This window comes from Gorilla gorilla, chromosome 4 (assembly GCF_029281585.2).
Source record: "Gorilla gorilla gorilla isolate KB3781 chromosome 4, NHGRI_mGorGor1-v2.1_pri, whole genome shotgun sequence".
NCBI classification, from domain to species: Eukaryota; Metazoa; Chordata; class Mammalia; order Primates; family Hominidae; genus Gorilla; species Gorilla gorilla.
In genome coordinates this window covers 55328048-55347889 of record NC_073228.2, presented here as the reverse complement: position 1 = coordinate 55347889, position 19842 = coordinate 55328048, and the positions used below count along the sequence as shown (strand labels likewise).

Sequence of the window (19842 nt, the reverse complement as noted above, 5' to 3'; positions counted from 1 at the left end):
AAATATTATATATTTAAAACATTTTTGCTAATCTGAGAAGTGAAAAACTAAAGTATTTTAATTTCAGGTTTAGCAGTTTTCCTGAAAGATACAACCTAAGAATTTAAATGTGCTCACCATAATCCAGTAACCTACTCTATGTATCCCTGGAAAAAATGGTGCCCAGATTCACTTTCAGTGATTATTTGAAATATGCACAGCTTCGCCATTTACCTGATTTGCAGGGTAGGTTGGTATGAAACCACTAGAAGCCTGGGCTGCAGCTCCACCCGCTGGTCCAACAAGGTTAATGCCCATGACTGGCTGTCCAAGGCTGAGGGGCATGGAGCCCGCAGGGCCTGAAGGTATCACAGCTGGCTGACTCACCGGCGTAGGCAGAGTCATAGAAAAGCCACTTAAAGTTGGAATAGGAGCGGCTGGGAACTGGTTTAAAGCATCAGGACTCATTGCAGGAACGCCCCTCTACAAATGATAGAAAGAAAATGGATTAGAGGATTGTAAACCGCATATGGTCGAAATCTGGCAGAGACCGAAAGGTAAAAAAATCTGTAGCCTTTGCATGTTTCCACTCCAACTCTCAAAACTCATGAATTTGATTTAAGAAAAAAAGTTACAAGGTCAATGCAAACCTAATACTTAACAAAGAAATGGCCAACACATATCAGTTCTGACATTTTCACTTTCTGACAAGTTTGGTTAATTCTATATGATCAAATCATTTAAAATGACTTTGCAATAAAAGAAAAATTTATACCAGACTGAGAATACTTTATCTGTATCTATGAAATTTTAAAGAAGAATTTCAAAACACAGAGTAATTTCACCTATTACTGACTAACTTTCAAGTTCAGAGAATGTTAATATTAAAAGTCCTTAGGACAGGCGTGGTGGCTCATGCCTGTAATCCCAGCACTTTGGGAGGCCGAGACAGGTGGATCACTTGAGGTCAGGAGTTCGAGACCAGCCTGGCCAACATGGTAAAACCCCACCTCTACTAAAAATACAAAAAGTAGCCGGGCATGGTGGTGGGTGCCTGTAATCCCAGCTACTTGGGAGGCTGAGGCACGAGAATCACTTGAACCCGGGAGGCGGAAGCTGCAGTGAGCTGAGATAGCGCCACTGCACTCCAGCCTGGGCAACAGAATGATACTCAGTCTCAAAAACAAACCAAAACAAAAAGTCTTTAAACAAAGGAATAACTTGCTATTATGCACATCTTATAAACTCTACATTTTTGAAGTATTATATCCTGAAAATGATCTAAATTTTAATGTACAAGGAGTTACACAATGTAGTAAAAAAGATTTCATATCCTTGCAATTTATATTAATAAAGTTATTTGATCTAACTTAAGAAACATTGTTTACCTGTGTTACCGCTATCATGGCTAGAACGGTATAAAGTTCTTCTTTTGTAAGTTTGCCAGGTGTAGTTCGATTAGCTAAGGCCCATATCTGTCCAAGAGTTTCCCTGGGAAGCCCAGATGACATCAGAATGGGATACAGTTTGGCAGTATCTATTCCAGTTGGAGTCATTGTGGTTTCTAAGATTTTCTTATAGGCATCTATTAAAGGAAAGACCAGATTACAAATGGAAACACATTCCAAGTGATTTATTTTTTGGGGTGCCATTGTTGGTATACAAGAATAATCTTCAATAAAACTGCTTTAATAGAACCGAAGCCATGTCAGGGTTTAAATTGCTTTAAACATATTCAAGTGCAGCTGGGCGTGGTGGCTCACGTCTGTAATCTCAGCACTTGGGAGGCCAAGGCCAGCAGATCATCTGAGGTCAGGAGTTCAAGACCAGCCTGGCCAACATAGTGAAACCCCATCTCTACTAAAAATACAAAAGTTAGCCACACGTGGTTGCATGTGCCTGTAAGCCCAGCTACTCAGGAGGCTGAGGCAGGAGAATCACTTGAACCCCGAGACAAAGGTTGCAGTGAGCCAAGATCGCGACTCTGCACTCTGCACTCCAGCCTGGGCAACAGTGAGACTCCGTTTCAAAAAAAAAAGAAAAAAAAAATTTGAGATATTCAAGTGGAAATGTCCAGCAGACAATTAAGAGTCTGAAGTTTGGTACTAAAGATAAAATTTAGGGCTAGAGGTAAGACAAAGTCTTATAATTCAGTAGAAGATTGTAACAAGACAGCATGCTTTGGACTTTACAAGAGAAGCTGTAGAGTAATGATGGTGGGAACAGTTTGAAAAGAGCAACGGGAAGTAAGAATTATACCAACATCACTCTTCTCCAGTAAATTAGAGGCTGTGAGAGAAAACACCATTGGAGAAGGTGCTACAGAAATACAGCCTTTAAGGAAAGACCCAGTTTCTGTTAAGGTGAGGAAGCAGAACAAGTGTCTTAAAAAGGGGGGTACAGTTGGTGAGTTTTTGACAATAACATGGGTTTTCCAAAGGACCAAGTGGGAAATGTTGTTAGATACAGGGCTAAAATAAAGAATGCCAATATTGCATGGGACATACTTATACTAAAAAATTATTTGCTGTTTACCTGAAATTCAAATTTAACTGGGCATCCTGTATGGTTATTTACTAAATGTAGCAAGCTTAGTTAGGGAAATGAAAGTTAGTAGGGCTAAGTGGGACAGAGAAACTGTTTAAAACAAAAATTTTACATCTGGGATTATAAGTATGGATTACAGGTTAGTGGGCTCTCCATAAGAACACATATTTTTGGCCAGATGTGGTGGCTCACGCCTGTAATCCCAGTGCTTTGGGATGCTGAGGTGGGCGGGTCACAAGGTCAGGAGTTCGAGACCAGCCTAGCCAATATGGTGAAATCCTGTCTCTACTAAAAATAAAAAAAATTAGCCAGGCGTGGTGGTGCACGCCTGTAGCCCCAGCTACTCGGGAGGCTGAGGCAGGAGAACTGCTTGAACCCGGGAGGCAGAGGTTGCAGTGAACCGAGATTGCGCCACTGCACTCCAGCCTGGGTGACAGACTGGTTCTGTCTCAAAAACAAACAAACAAACAAATAAAACCATATTTTGACTAGGAAGTATATGTGCATGTATGTTTGGAAGGAAGAGGGAGAAAGTAAAGTAATACAAACTGGCAGAAAATGGATAAAACTCCAAAATATACCAAGATCTAGATTTCGTTTGTTTGGCTTGAGGACAGAGAAGAAAAGATGCAAACTGTCTAACAGGCATTTGAAAGAAAAGCCATTATTTTAAAGTACAGTTGAATTGTACATACTATTTTGGTAACAGCCTTTTGTCATTATGAGTAGTATCAGAAAATGCATTTGAATGAAAACTATAAAACATTAATGCAAGAAATTGAAGGGGACATAAAAAAAATAGAGAAATATTCCATGTTCATGTTTTGGGAGAATCAATGTTGTTAAAATGTCCACAGTACCCAAAGCAATGGGTAGTACAGATTCAATGCAATCCCTATGAATACCAATTACATTCTTCACAGAAACAGAAAACATAATCCTAAAATTTATATGGTACCACAAAGGACCCAGAATAGCCAAAGCCATTCTGAGCAAAAAGAACAAAACTGGAGGAATTATAGTACATTACTGTATACTACCTGACTTCAAATTATACTACAAAGCTATAGTAACCAAAACAGCATAGTAATAACACAAAAACAGACACAGAGACCAATGGAACAGAATAGAGAACCCAGAAATAAATCCACACATCCACAGTGAACTCACTTTTCAGAAAGGTGCCAAGAACATACATTGGGGAGGGTCTCTTCAATAAACGGTGCTGGAAAAACTGGATCTCCATATGCAGAAGAATAAAACTAGACCCCATCCCACACCAAATAAAAAAATCAAATAGAAATGAATTAAAGATTTAAATCTAAGACCAGAAACTATGAAACTACTAAAAGAAAACTTGGGGAAACTCTCCAGGACATTCGTCTGGGCAAAGATGTCTTGAGTAATAACCCAAAAGTAAAGGCAATCAAAGCAAAAATGGACAAATGGGATCACATCAAGTTAAAAAGCTTTTGCACTGCAAAGGAAACAATCAACAAAATGGACAACCCACAGAACGGGAGAAAATATCTGCCAACTATCCATCTCACAAGCAATTAATAACCAAAATATATAAGAAGCTCAAACAACTCAATAGAAAAAAAGCTAATAATCTGATTTTAAAATGGGCAAGACAACTGAACAGGCATTTCTCAAAAAAAGACATGCAAATGGCAAACAAGTTTATGAAAAGAGGCTCAACATCACTGATCATCAGAGAAATGTCAATCAAAACTACAATGAGATATCATCTCACCCCACTTAAAATGGCTTTTATCCAAAAGACAGGCAATAACGAATGCTGGTGAGGATGTGGAGAAAAGGGAACCCAAGTACACTGTTGGTAGGAATGTAAACTAGTATAGCCACTATAGAGAACAGTATAAAGGTTTCTCCATAGTGGCTGTACTAATTTATAAGCCAAGATTCAAAAGCAACCTAAGTGTCCATCGACAGACGAATGGATAAAGAAAATGTGGTACATATACACAATGGAGCACAATTCAGCCATAAAAAAAATTGAGATCCTGTCATTTCCAACAACATGGTTGGAACTGGAGGACACTATATTAAGTGAAATAAGCCAGGCATAGAAAGACAAATTTCATATATTCTCATTCATTTGTGGAAGCTAAAAATTAAAACAACTGAACTCATGGAGACAGAGAATAGAATGATGGTTTCCAGAGGCTGAGAAGGGTAGTGGCGGGGGGAATAATGGGGATGGTTAGTGGGCAAAAAAATATAGTTGGATAGGAGGAATAAGATCTAGTATTTGATAGCACTACAAGGTAGCTACAGTCAACAATAATTTATTGTACACTTAAAATAACTTACAGAGTATAATTGGAATGTTCATAACACAAAGAAGTAATACATGCTTGAGGTAATGGATACCTTATCTACCCTGATGTGATTATTACACATTGTATGTCTGTATCAAAGTATCTCATGTACTCCATAAAAATATACAATTATGTAGCCACAAAAATTAAAAATAAATTTTTTTTGTTTAAAGAAGAAAATGCACTTTAAGGATTTTCTTTTCTTTTTTTTTCCTTCTTGGCTCAGCAGTAAAAATACATGTAAAGAAAAAGTAGGTCAGGTGCAGTGGCTCACATCTGTAATCCCAGCACTTTGGGAGACCAAGGCAGGCAGATCACTTGAGCCCGGGAGTTTGAGACCAGCCTGAGCAACATGACGAGACCCCGTCTCTACAAAAAAATACAAAAATTAGCTGGGTGTAGTGGCATGCACCTGTAGTCCCAGCTACTTGAGAGGCTGAGGTGGGAGGATTGCCTGAGCCTGGGGAGGTCAAGGCTGCAGTGAGCCAAGATCCTGCCACTGAACTCCAGCCTGGGTGACAGTAAGACCTTGTCTCAAAAAAAAAAAAAAAAAGAGTAAACACTATCCTTCACATCTTCCAATGTGAAAAAAAAAGATCCCACATGGTCTTTTATTTCATATATTACATGACAAGTCATAGAAAGAATATTTTTAAAAATATAAACTAAGAATTCAGAAAATTACATTAAATATTTTAGTAAAATTCTTGATAAGTTATTAATTGCTGAAGTAAATATTTGATAATGTCCATTAAAGCATAATAAATCTAAGAGAGCTTTTAGAAATAAAAGTATGATGGTTGATAAAACATTAAAACAAAACTATTCTCCTCTATTTATATAGTTATTCCATATATGAGGCAGTCTTATGAAACACGACATTTATTTAATTTCTGTACTGTTTCAGAAAAAAAGAAAAGTGACAACTCCTCCTGCATATTTTGTAAGTACAACAGTAAATATTTACAACTACATTTACAATATTTAAACCAAAATATCCAGATGGGAATCCTGGGTAAAGAAGCTTTTTTACCTGGAACCAAACTCTCATTGTAAATCCAAGGAGGCATTCTGGGCTGAGCAGGATCCTGTGAGGGAAATACTCCCACACCTAGAAGATAAGAAACATTAATGTATATAGTGGTCCATGGAGAAGATGGTGAAATCACACTGAGTCATGGTTTTTTATAAAGAGCACTGGCTGGAGACACTAAAAAAAGTCACCAATACAATTAAAATACTTGGTCCCCCCTGCCTCCGATTCAGAATAAAATATTTGGTTTTTAAGCAACTCTTGTACGTTAACTATGTTCTAAAGAGTAAATTATACAAAAACTAAAATGTATCAAATCAATACTCTAAATCATATAAGCCTTGCACCATTTAACATGTATTACAAATTAAGGAAAAAAACATGATAGATGATAGTTTAAAATTATGTATCTAAAAATATTTAATTGTCCAAGCTTTACTTGCAGTTTTTACTGATGCTTCTTTGCAAAGTTTCATTGTTTTTTAACCTACATATGATACTGCTGTCTTAAATATATAGGACTTTTGGGGGCTGTCTGTCCAATAAAATATCCTCCCAAAAGTTTGCCTCCTAGGCTGCCCACATTCTAATTCATTTCTGAGGGTTGAATTTATACAATTTAGATCTTTTAGGCAGTGGTGCATATGATTTATTTTAGAGAAACCAAAACTATATTCTCATTGGTGACTTTTCCAGTTACATTTTAACTTTTCAACCTTTATGGAAGAACAGAAAGTATAAGGGGGGAAAAAAGAGTTTTTATAAAATAAAAGGAAAGAAAAATTTAAATCAGAAATGATTCCAATTAAGAAAACCAGTTATCAAAATCATTTTTAAAAAGGAGTAACAGTGTGTTGAAAGAATTCAGAGCAAAATCTTAGGGGTTAATTGGAGAAAGGAATGCATTAAATATATTTCAAGCAAAATTTCGATTAGCAAAATCAAGCAGCATTCATTTGAAGATTAATGCTTAAGGTGTTAGCATTTGAGCAACGTTTGGTTAAACAAGTTTTTTGCTGAATGTTTCACGAGCTCACCACTCTCTTCAACTGACAGGTTTTGATCTGAAGTATTTTCTGCCTCTGCAGTGGTGGTACCACTTACACATCCATCTACAGCAACCCCGTTACTGGCCATTAAACTGGGATACTTCTTACTGGAACCTGGGCCTAGGGCTTTGTGGCCAACTTCAGAAGTATTTAATTTAATTTGTTCCTGCCCAGATGTACTTATATCACAAGATACTAGGAACTTCTCCTCCAAGGAAGGGCCTAAACAAAGAGCATGAAGGATTATTTGTATATAACTGTGTATGTCTAATCTTTTTAACCATCCATCTCCACCCCCATATTCTTTTTTTTTTTTTTTTTTTGAGATGGAATCTCACTCTGTCGCCCAGGCTGTAGTGTACTGGCATGATCTCAGCTCACTGCAACCTCTGCCTCCCAGGTTCAAGCAATTCTCCTGCCTCAGCCTCCTTAGTAGCTGAGATTATAGGCGCCCGCCACCAAGCCTGGCTAATTTTTGTATTTTTAGTAGAGACGGGGTTTCGCCATGTTAGACAGGCTGGTCTCGAACTCCTGACCTGAGGTGATCTACCCACCTCAGCCTCCCAAAGTGCTGGGATTACAGAAGTGAGCCACAGTGGCCAGCTCACCCCCATATTCTAAAGGGAGGCCCTGCCATGTATAATGTAAACATTGTGGCCAGGCACCATGGCTCAAGCCTGTAATCCCAGCACTTTGGGAGGCCAAGACAGGCAGACCATGAGGTCAGGAGTTCAAGACCAGCCTGACCCACATAATGAAACCCCATCTCTACTAAAAATACAAAAAATTAGCCAGGCGTGGTGGCGGGCACCTGTAATTTCAGCTACTTGTGAGGCTGAGGCAGGAGAATCACTTGAACCCAGGAGGCGGAGGTTGCAGTGAGCTGAAATCACGCCACTGCACTCCAGCCTGGATGACAGTGCAAGACTCTGTCTCAAAAAAAAAAAAAGTAAACATTGAAATAATTCAATCACTGCACATTTGTATAGGACTTGAGAGACTTCAGAGATTTTAGAGAATGTAAACATAATTATCTACTGTGATTCTAAAGAATTCTATGAGACAGTAGATGGAAGAGTGTAGTGGAAGGAAGGAGCACTACCTTTGAAATCTGACAACCTACATAAGATAACACTTTCACTAACTCCTAGGGAGGCCTCTGGCCAGTAACATCATCATCATCTCTTGGTCTGTTTCCATGTCCATCAAATGAGACAGTCTGGACTAAGTACATGTCTGCCAAGATCCCTCCCAGCACCCTGTCTCAAGCCAGGATGTGTAGCTGTCTCTATTCATTTTATAGATGACAAAATCTAAGGCACACCAAGGACAAATTGACAGTAAATGAACAACCTGGGCTTCTGCCCCCAAGTGCCCTGTCACTGAAGCTGAAAGAGTACTTTCTAAAGAAGCCTTTCCTAGCTCCTTATTCTTACGAAAATGATATCGGTGAATCTCCCAAACAACAATCTTCTGGAAAAATCAGAAGATTTCTTTTAAAGTTATAAGGCAGTTTAAAGTGCTCCTAGTTGAGGAGCAAAAGTTTTAAATCACCTTTCTGGAATGTCAAGACCCCAGAACTTAAAAATCTAGACACTTGTTTTGTTGAATTTCAACAGCAGTCATACATTTATGTGCATGTTTATTTGCCAACGTCACTGGATTATTCTACTTATATAACAGAAATAAGTTATACCAGGATATCTTAAGAATATTTTCATTAATAATGCTAAGAGTTACCTGCTTCTGGTACACTGTGTGAGGCTGAAGCAGTAGAGAAGTAAGGAATTTGCCCAGGGATGCCATGTAAGGCAAAAGGCACTGGACTCTGACTTGGAGGGAGAGGCTGTGTCCCAGCCTTCTGTGTATGCAACTGGCCAAGTGGGGTGGAGGGGTGGAAAGACTGAAAGGGCTGGGACGTGGAAGAAGGCCCACATGGGGGAACTTCAACAGGCCCCTGCATAAAGTCACTGAATTCTTCTTCATCAAGAAAGGCAGGTGATGGGGAGACAGTTTTAGTAGAATGAGATGATGTGGGGCAATCTGCAAAATGGAAAATGGCAATGAAACACACAAAAATGGAAACCAACAGAGAAAAAGGAATTAAGATGTAGTACAATTCCAAAAGACTATATTGAAACATAAATAGTGGAGGTGAACAAGAAATAACAAGTAACAATAGTCAAATGGAATTACATGATGCACGTAAAACACTTTGATGTCTATTTATACACAATTTTATGTCTTTTTAAAGGGGAGTTTTAATAGCTATTTTGTATTTGGTTCAAAAAAGGTAAAACTAAAAATACATGTATCTATTCATTTATTTTAGAGACAGGATCTTGCTCTGTCACCTAGGCTACAGTGCTGTGGCATGCTCATAGCTCATGATCATAGCAGCCTCAAACTCGTGGGATCAAGCAATCCTTCAGCCTCAGCCTCCTGAGTAGCTAGGAATATAGGCACATGCCAGCATACCCAGCTAATTCTTCCTTTCTTTTTTTTTTTTTTCATAGAGATGGTGTCTCACTATGTTGCCCAAGCTGGTCTCGAGCTCCTGGCCTTGACTGTCTTTCTTTTATTAGATTAATAATTTTTCCCCTGAGACCATTAATGATTTACACCAAAGTGATGATTATTTTTGCAGTTGAAATGATCTGTTTATCTAGATAATATTATCTCAAACCAATATACATCAGATATAAGAAAACCTACCAACATAGTGCTGAATACATTTTGGACAGATATATACCATGATGACTAAATTTCATTATTTATTAAGAAATTCAGTAAGAAATAATGCACAATACAAAGCTGTAATTTTTGAAATATCATGCCCGATCCACACACTTGCATAGATCATATTTCAGTAAAGTTACCATATGAGAAAAAAAAATTACAAAAGAACTTTTTTTTTTTGAGATGGAATCTTGCTGTGATGCCCAGGCTAGAGTGCAATGGCATGAGCTCAGCTCACTGAAACCTCTGCTTTGTTCCCCCGGTTCAAGAGATTTTTCTGCCTCAGCCTCTCAAGTAGCTGGGACTACAGGTACGCACCGCCATGCCCAGTTAATCTTTGTATTTCGTGTGTGTGTGTGTGTGTGTGTGTGTGTGTGTGTGTGTGTGTGTGTGTGTGTGTGTGTGTGTGTGTGTGAGACGGAGTCTTGCTCTGTCGCCCAGACTGTTACTCTGTCGCCCAGACTTGAGTGCAGTGGCGCAATCTCGGCTCACTGCAACCTCCACCTCCTGGGTTCAAGTGATTCTTCTGCCTCAAACTCCCAAGTAGCTGGGGCTACAGGTGCGTGCCACCACACCCAGCTAACTTTTGTATTTTTAGTAGAGACGGGGTTTCACCATTTTGGCCAGGCTGGTCTTGAACTCCTGACCTCATGATCTACCTGCCTTGGCCTCCCAAAGTGCTGGGATTACAGGTGTGAGTCCCCACGCCCAGCCCAATTTTTGTGTTTTTAGTAGAGACGGGGGTTTCCCCATATCGGCCAGGCTGGTCTTGAACTCCTGACCTCAGGTGATCCACCCACCTTGGCCTCCCAAAGCACTGGGATTACAGGCATGAGCCACCATGCCTGGCCAAGACAAGAACATTAAACACATTATTAAGGTGATATTTTCTTGTGAAAAGCATCAATATTAGGATATCATGAAGAGCTGAATCAAACAACTATAGTCAATTTAAGAAAGTAAACCCTGCCTGAAGACCACAACTACCTTTAAAAGATCTTTGGCACTAAAGGATATAAATGTCACTGTGGCTTTTTATTATTAAATGTAAAATTCACTTATGTAATAAACCTGCTCTACTGGGGCTACATTTAACATGAAGCTCATTAACAATACTATTTTATTGTTGCTTCTTCACATTTATTATTATTATTACTATTATTATTATTATTATGATACTGGGTCTCCCTCTGTCATCCAGGCTAGAGTACAGTGGCACAATCTCAGCTCACCGCAACCTCTGCCTCCCAGGTTCAAGTGATTCTCGTGCCTCAGCCTCGCAAGTAGCTGGGACTACAGGTGCCCACCACCACGCCCGGCTAATTTTTGTATTTTTAGTAGAGATGGGGTTTCACCATGTTGGCCAGGCTGGTCTCGAACTCCTGACTTCAGGTGATCTGCCTGCCTTGGTCTCCCAAAGTGTTGGGATTATAGGTGTGAGCCACCACGCCTCACCTTGTTTTGTTTTTGTTTTTGTTTTTTTGAGATGGAGTCTAGCTCTGTCGCCCAGGCTGGAGTGCAGTGGCACAATCTCAGCTCACTGCAACCTCTGCCTCCCAGGTTCAAGCAATTCTTCTGCCTCAGCCTCCTGAGTAGCTGGGATTACAGGTGTGCACCACCACTCCTGGCCCCACATTTTTTTCTTTTTTTTTTTTTTTTTTGAGACAGAGTCTGGCTCTGTCGCCCAGGCTGGAGTACAATGGCATGATCTCCGCTCACAGTAATCTCCGCCTCCTGGGTTCAAGAGATTCTCCTGCCTCAGCCTCCTGAATGGCTGGGATTACAGGCATGCGCCACCACACCAGGCTAATTTTGTATTTTTAGTAGAGACAGGCTTTTGCCATGTTGGTCAGGCTGGTCTTGAACTCCCGACCTCAGGTGATCCACCCACCTCGGCCTCCCAAAGTGCTGGGATTATAGGCTTGAGCAACCGCACCTGGCCTCCCCACATTTTAAATTACTTTGAATTGCTTTAATATGACTAAAGTCTATTTTCACAATAAGCAGTCTTTTTTTTTGTCACTGACTTGAAGCTCAGGAGTAGTCTTTTTTTTAAGAAATGGCTCTTGTCTGAAAAATGGAGACCCTGCATATTTCTTTCCTCTCTTTAGGATCAATGCAATAAAACCTGGATGCACTGAAAGTTCTAAGAAAGATGCAAAATATGCAAAATTATTGCCTTAATCAAGTTTGTTTAAAAAAGAAAAAGCCCTCCCACATTGTATTCCAAGTCTCCCAACAATTACCAAGGCTGGATTTAGGTTCTCAATTTGGGTTCCCAGCTACTTAAAATATTTTTTAAATGGACCCTATTTCCTTGGGATATACTGTAAAGACCAAACCAATGTTTCTTTGCATTTGGCTGGAATGTGTGACTTCTACGTGGAATATATTTTGGCCCATACCAACTCTAGCAGCTAGGTATACGATTAAAAAGAAGTATAAAAGTTAAATGATGGGCCAGGCACAGTTGCTCACACCTGTAATCCTAGCACTTTGGAAGGCTAAAGCAGGTGGACTGCTTGAGCCCAGGAGTTTGAGACTAGCCAGGGCAACATGGTGAAATCCCATCTCTACAAAAAATACAAAAATTAGCTAGGCGTGGTGGTGCACATCTGTAGTCCCGGTTACTCGTGAGGTTGAAGTGGTAGGATTGTCTGAGCCTGGGGGGTCATGGCTGCAGTGAACTGTGATCATGTCACCGCACTAGGGCAATAGAATGAGACCCTGTCTCAAAAAAAAAGTTATATGATCAATATAGTTTGTATATTCAGTATTCAGTATTTTAAGATAAACAATCTATAAAGAGAAATTTAAAAGGTGCCTTTGGTGGTAGAATGGCTGGAAACTCTTTTTATAAATACTTTAGGACTAGGTTTTTGGTTTTTTGTTTTTTTTTTTTTGAGATGGAGTCTCACTCTGTCGTCCAGGCTGGAGTGCAGTGACGCAGTCTCGACTCACTGCAGCCTCTATCTCCCAGGTTCAAGCTATTCTCTTGCCTCAGCCTACCAAGTGACTGAGATTATAGGGACGTGCCACCATGCCTGGCTAATTTTTTGTATTTTTAGTAGAGATGGGGTTTCACCATGTTGGCCACGCTGGTCTTGAACTCCTGACTGCCTTTCTCTACTTTTCCTAACCTCCAGCCTAGGTCTAGTTTTAGTATTAACTTCTAATATATATTCCTAAATTACTTCTTGACTAGCTTATTCACCTTATAATTTTCATTTTTAGATATGTTTTTCCTTTCTAATCTCAGCCTGATTGCTAATATCTGTTTTCTTTTCAATCTTGTATATTTTATTTTGGGGCATACTTTTGGAATGGGAATCTTAAGTGAAATTAACAGAACAGAGTCAAAGTTGTCCTGGAAAAATCAAGAACTGGTTACTATGCCAGTGATTATTCTCCCCTGATATCACCCATGAAAGGTACTATAATACAAGGGTTCAAGATAAAATTTATCAACGCAACATTTTCCAGCAGAAGATAGTACTTTCTTGGCTGGCTAAATGATTTATGAAAACTGTTCACCTATTAGGTGTGTTTTCTTGGAATCAGCTGATAAAATGTCAAAACGTTGAATTTGGTTTTTTTTGTTTTTTGAGATGGAGTCTTGCTCTGATGCCTAAGCTTGAGCGGGCAGTGGCACGATCTCGGCTCACTGTAACCTCCGCCTCCCGGGTTCAAGTGATTCTCCTGCCTCAGCTTCCCGAGTAGCTGGGAATACAGGCATGCACCACCATGCCCAGCTTATTTTTGTATTTTTAGTAGAGACAGGGTTTCACCATGTTGGCCAGGCTGGTCTTGAACTCCTGACCTCAAGTGATCCCACCCCCTCAGCCTCCCAAAGTGCTGGGATTACAGGCATGAGCCACGGCACCTGGCTTGAAATGTTGAATTTTTAAAAATAATGTGGTAACAATTATGCAAATACAAGACTCATTTCAACTGCTAAATGTTCAAAAGAACAACCAGACCCCAACCTCCAATCCCTTTACCCTGCTCTAAAACAGGAACGTTTCTTTTTGCTTACCTGACAATAAATGATGATAAAAATTACAAAGAAATGCATTAGGGAAACTAAAATTTCAAGAAGAGCATTATTACACTCATGATTTTTTTAAATGAGGCATTTTAAGAATTTGTAAGTTTAATCACATTAAGTAATGAAATCAGAGCTAGTTCATAAAAACTACTATAAAACAATGAGAATTAAATGGTAAACTCCTTTATTACATTTGCTCTGAGTGAATAGATTTTACTAATGTTAACATATTTATATACAGAAAACTTACAGGTGAAATTGTCATACTGATATTTAATTAGAAGACAAAGAGGTTTTTTCTTCCCAAGACAGTTGTTATCCAGACCAGAGATCTTAAGCCACTGTATATTTGAGAACATCCACATCTGTACTTAGCTTGAAGGAAGAGTTCTACATTGACTTTTCACACACACATATAATGGCGAGGTAAAGAAACAGGGACTACATAAATCACCTTCCCAGAAAAGAAAAATATAATGCCTCTTAAAACTACCTGGTTTCTTGGGGTGCGATGCTGGAGTAGGGTGCATTTTTGCATCTCTGGAAAACCCATCTAAATTTCCTTTTATGGCTTCCAAAGCATCATCTCTACTCTTCTCTCCTGTCTAAGAGACAACAAATATATGCGTATTTCTTTACTTATCCCTCACTGTATCCTAAACCCTCCCAAATTAAGAAAAGCACAGATATTCATCTATTTCCAATATTTTTACCACATACTTCTGATAATGAATTATCCAAGTCAGCAAGACATTGGTAAATGATTAAACAATGACACTCCACAGAAAATAAAAACATTACAAGGCCAATGTATAAATACTTTAGGATAGACCTGTTTGATATTAAGTGTCCTGTGAAGGCTCTAAGAGAAATATGAAATATCACTGAATTCAGGATTACTGCTTCCCAAGAAAAAGATTATAAACATTGCCATGATACTAAAAAAGAGCTGAAAAGATAATGGCTGATAGCCTCTTCTCATTGACAGCAGTGTATCTTTACAGAAAATGAAAAATCCTTCACATTAGTAATTAGATAAACCGAAATGAGAAGAATCAATCACAGCCTCAGCTTGGGCTGGTGCCCCAGTGACGAAATCCACTCAATGAGTGGGAAGAGGCACATTCAGGGTGTGTATGTTCTGGGTGAAGAGAAGTATTGAAATACTACCTTGGGTTTCACACTGCTCAAAAGTCTGAGCTTTTGCTTCTGCTCTTCAAATTGGCGTCTTTTTCTTTCTTCTTCTAAGAGTTTTTGCTGCTGTTCAAATCGTTTCCTGAAGGAAAAATGATCTAATAAAGAACCAGCTCCCGGGATTATACACTGTGTTTTATATTCAGATTTCTAACAGTTTCAGCAATATCATGTTGCACTTCCAGAAGTGTAAATTTCATTGCTAAATATCTAGTTTTCTTATGACAATCCTGTTTCCTCACTATATTAATTCCAAAATATTTGACATGAGTCTAAAGAATGATTTACCTAAATTATGTATATGAATTTATTTCTCATCTAATTTGCAAAAGGAGGAAACAAGCTTTTGCATACAAAAGTATTCTCAAAAAACAGGCAGACAAACATAAGAACACAGTTTGCTCTGTGCATATTAAAAAATAACCTGCTTGGGAAGGCAGTGTCATACAGCAGAAAGAGTAATGATTTGGGAATCAGGTAGCCTGCCTTTGGGTCCAGGCTTTGCTGGTAACTGTGTAACCTGGACTGACAAGTTGTTTCATTTTCCTGGACTTCACTTTCACTAGATATAAAACAAGAGGGTTGAATTAGAGGATCTCTAAGGTCCTTTTTGACTCTAAACTTATAATAATGGTAGTTTAAAGAGGCTTTTTTGTTTTTGTTTTTAAACAGGGTCTCACTCTGTTACCGAAGCTGGAGTACCGTGGCATGATCATGGCTGACTGCAGCCTCAACCTCGGGGCCCAGGTGATGCTCCCACCTCAGCCTCCTGAGCAGCTGGGACTACAGGCATGAGCCACCAAGCCTGGCTAATATTTTGTATTTTTTGTAGAGACAGGGTTTTACCATGTTGCTCAGGCTGGTCTCGAACTCCTGGGCTGAAGCAATCTGCCCGCCCCAGCCTTCCAAAGTGCTGGGATTATAGGCACGAACCACTGGGCCAGGCCTTAAGAGTTTTAAAGACAACTTTTGACTGTTTTAGTTTCAAATCTGCACTAGAGATCATTAGACAATTCTTAAGATAGATGCTATAATGTATCTTTGTTATCCTTTAATTCTGGTGATCTCTTACTGCTGCTCTTCGGCAAACTGCTTCTGCATGTCTGGAGTGTACTGTGGGCCTGGAGGACGCATGCCCAGGAAGGGTGCTTGTCCTAGGTAAGGCATTCCCGCTGCTGGCATTGGTCCCATTGGTATTCCTGCCTAGAAGAAATAGACAAAGGCTTAAAAAACACAATTTATCCCTTTAATTATCACACACAAAAATGTGACTTCCATAAATTCTATCTTAATACTTTTATTTGTAAAAAATAGAAATATATTGGATTAAAAGATGCAAAGATGCAAATAAATAAAAGATGCAAATATACAAAGAAATATATTATATTAAAAGATGCTAAAAATGGAAGCCTCCCCTTAATATCTAACCCCTCCATTCCCTTCACTGTCCCAGAGGTGACCACTGCTAATAGTCTGATTGGTGTGTTATGGAACTATATGCCCACAAGTTATATTCTTGTGAGCTCACTAATCCTCTTTGAGAAGAGGCATTATATCTTATATATTTTCATATTTGCAATAATAGGTAAGAGCCTGGCATATGGTAAACATACCACAAATGAAATTAAATCTGATTTTCCAATATATATGAGAGGATAATGAATATTTTGATGTTATCAAAGGCCTAATAGTCAAACTTTTATAGAAAATGACACATATTCAATAAAAAATTACATAATACAATATTATAAAGTTTGTTAAAGTGTCCAGAAATAAGAATAACACAATAGCTAATCACAAAATTTAATAATATTATGTTTTTAGAGACAGGGTCTCGTTGTGTCACCCAGGCTGGAGTGCAAAGGCGCAATCACAACTCACTGCAGCCTCCAACTCTTGGGCTCAAGAGATCCTCCCGCCTCAGCCCCAGAGTAGCTAGGGCTATAAGCGTGTGCCCTCGATGGCACCTGGCTCAAAATCTAGTATTAAGAATGATGACAATGACAATAATTAAATGGCTAATTTTTAATGAGTGAAAACTCTTCTACTACTCAACCTTCTCCCTGAAAAGTTCCCCTTCTGTCCCTAACTAAAGTCTGTCCGTGAAACACTCTCATCTGGAGACTGCTACTTCTCTTCTATATTTCCTGTAAGTGGGGAATATTCCTCCTTGCTTCTTCTAAACCTTTTCTCCTCTCTCTACCTTCAAAAACCTGAATACATTTTAATTTCTCACTAACAGACTTCATCATCTACTATCCGATCTTGTTCATGTCATCTACTGACCCTCAACTTCCTCACTCTTCAGTTGAACACTTCAGACATTGCTGTCTTCCATTCTACCCCCAAACTGCTCTTGGTAACGTCAACAATCACCCACATGGGTAACTCACCTAACACTGTGTGGTCTTCCAGGTCTTTAGCCTCCTCATCACAATCATGCCCAACATACAATTCCAGCTTCCCATTCCATGGTAATACCCGTGATCTATCTGCACCAAAGACTGTGTCATGTCCAAAATCTGGATGGTAGGCATCCCGACACTTGACCACCACCTCCTGTCCTTCTAGCTCATCTAGACCAGTAATTCTCCTATCTCATTAATATCTCCCACCTGTTAATTTATTTTTTTTTCCGTGAGCTTATTTTGTAGGTTCCACCTGTTAATTTTGCCACTTTTCTCATGATTAATCATCTTCATTATATCCTCACTTCCCTTCTTGCTCAACTTAGATTCTAGGGTTCCATATTAAATGCCCTTGTAAATATCCTTAATTCCCTTAATTGTCAATTCCTTAACATGGTCTCCTGGGAAACTTCACCCCTGATTAGAATCAACTAATCGACTTCTCCATGCTTATACAAAAACCACTGAACCATGCTGGAGAGAAAAACATTGAGGATTCACTTTAAATTCTTTTTTTTTTTTTTTTTTTTTGAGACAGGGTCTCACTCTGTCACCAAAGTTGGGATGCAGTAGTGCAATCTCAGCTCACTGCAACCTCCACCTCCCAGGCTAAAGTGATTCTCCCACCTCAGCCTCCCAAGTAGCTGAGACTACAGGCATGTGCCACCACGCCCAACTAATTTTTGTATTTTCAGTAGAGATGGGGTTTCACCAGGTTGGCTAGGCTGGTCTCGAATTCCTGACCTCAAGTGATCCACCCACCTTGGCCTCCCAAAGTGCTGGGATTACAGGCATGAGCCACCACGCCCAGCCAGCTTGGAATGCCTTTGGAGGGTTTCTAGCACTCTACAACTGGAGCAATATTGGTTTATTGCTAACATTCTCTATTCTAAATCTTGGGTGGAGATAGCTGTGTATACTTATTTTAAATCATAGTATTGATCTCTTGCTGCTAAAAATTAGTATCACAGTCCTAGAATTAAATTTTTCTTTTTTTTTTTTTTTACTCCTTTCACCCAAAGTATATAAAATACAAAAGAAACTATCCAAATCATAGAGATTAAAAACAAGGCAAAGTATTCTACAAAAATAATAAAGAATGAAAGAAAGAAAGGTGTTATGCATATTGCCTTCTTACTTACAAACTCCTTTCTTGAGGAACATTCAAATTTACTAAATGGCATTTTGTGTTTCCCCTATACCTGGAAAGGAGGGACTGTCTAACTTTTAACAGACTTTTGAAACCTAAATAAACTAAAAGGTTAAGAGATACTAGTCTTTAATTATATACTGAATGGATGACATAACAAAAGAAAGAACTGAGAAATCTGAGATACATTTGATAAACTACTGATGGCACTTAAGATTTCAATAAGTTGAGAAGTATAGTATGACAGTTAAGACTAAAAGAGTAAAAGTGTCCATTTCAGTCAGAGCCCCAATAGTGTTTTGACAAGTTGATCTTAAAATTATACTGAAGGGCAAGGACCACGAATCAGCTATAATTCTGTAAAAGAAGAAGGATGATCCATACTACCAGGTATCAATGCTTATTTCAGGCTAGATAATTAAGGCATAAGATATTTACTGATGCAAGGAAAGACGGATACAGCAATGGGACAAATACATGAGCTCAGAAATTAATCCAAAGCATATAAAGAAATGATATTACAGGAATAATCATAGAAATCAATAAATTAAAAATGGGCTATTTAGGGCCGGGCGCGGTGGCTCACGCCTGTAATTCCAGCACTTTGGGAGGCCGAGGTGGGCGGATCACGAGGTCAGGAGATCAAGACCATCCTGGCTAACACGATGAAATCCCATCTCTACTAAAATACAAAAAATTAGCCGGGCGTGGTGGCGGGCACCTGTAGTCCCATCTATTCGGGAGGCTGAGGCAGGAGAATGGTGTGAACCCGGGAGGCGGAGCTTGCAGTGAGCCAAGATCGCGTCACCGCACTCCAGCCTGGGCGACAGCAAGACTCTGACTCAAAAAGGAAAAAAAAAAGGCTATTTATAAATGATTTGGGAACAACTGACTACAATGGAACATAATAAAATTACATCCTTCTACCACACACTGATTCTAAAGAACAATTCTAGGTAGGTTAGAGACTTAATTTGAAAAGACAGGCCGGGCGCATTGGCTCACACATGTAATCCCAGCACTTTGGGAGGCTGAGGCAGGCAGATCACTTGAGGCCAGGAGTTCCAGATCAGCCTGGACAACATGGTAAAATCCCATCTCTACTAAAAATACAAAAATTAGCCAGGCATAATGGGGCATGCCTGTAGTCCCAGCTTCTCTGGAGGCTAAGGCAGGTGAATTACTTGAGCCCAGGAGGCGGCAGCTGCAGTGAGCTGAGATTGCGCCACATTCCAGCCTGGGCGACAGGGCGACTCTGTCTCAAAAAAAAAAAAAAGAAAAGAAAAGAAAAGAAACTTAACTTTTTTTAAATAAGAAGATATAGGTAGGGAAGAATGTCTTAGATAAGCC

General features: G+C 39.3%; 1 protein-coding gene across 50 annotated transcripts in view; it reads right to left on the bottom strand.

Moving 5' to 3' along the window:
• SYNRG (synergin gamma) overlaps nucleotides 1–19842 on the bottom strand; it is a 90105-nt gene that overhangs the window by 50948 nt on the left and 19315 nt on the right. For 26 of the 50 annotated variants that reach the window (XM_055388362.2, XM_055388365.2, XM_055388368.2 and 23 more), the window contains exons 4-11: nucleotides 16007–16137; nucleotides 14911–15016; nucleotides 14234–14345; nucleotides 8694–8996; nucleotides 6942–7175; nucleotides 5905–5982; nucleotides 1368–1564; nucleotides 214–462 (exon numbers count right to left, since the gene is read on the bottom strand). In XM_055388362.2, the coding sequence (XP_055244337.2) occupies nucleotides 214–462; nucleotides 1368–1564; nucleotides 5905–5982; nucleotides 6942–7175; nucleotides 8694–8996; nucleotides 14234–14345; nucleotides 14911–15016; nucleotides 16007–16137 (1410 nt within the window). The remainder of the gene's footprint in view (nucleotides 1–213; nucleotides 463–1367; nucleotides 1565–5904; nucleotides 5983–6941; nucleotides 7176–8693; nucleotides 8997–14233; nucleotides 14346–14910; nucleotides 15017–16006; nucleotides 16138–19842) is intronic. The other 24 variants (XM_063706495.1, XM_019028076.4, XM_055388387.2 and 21 more) reach the window with 3 other exon arrangements.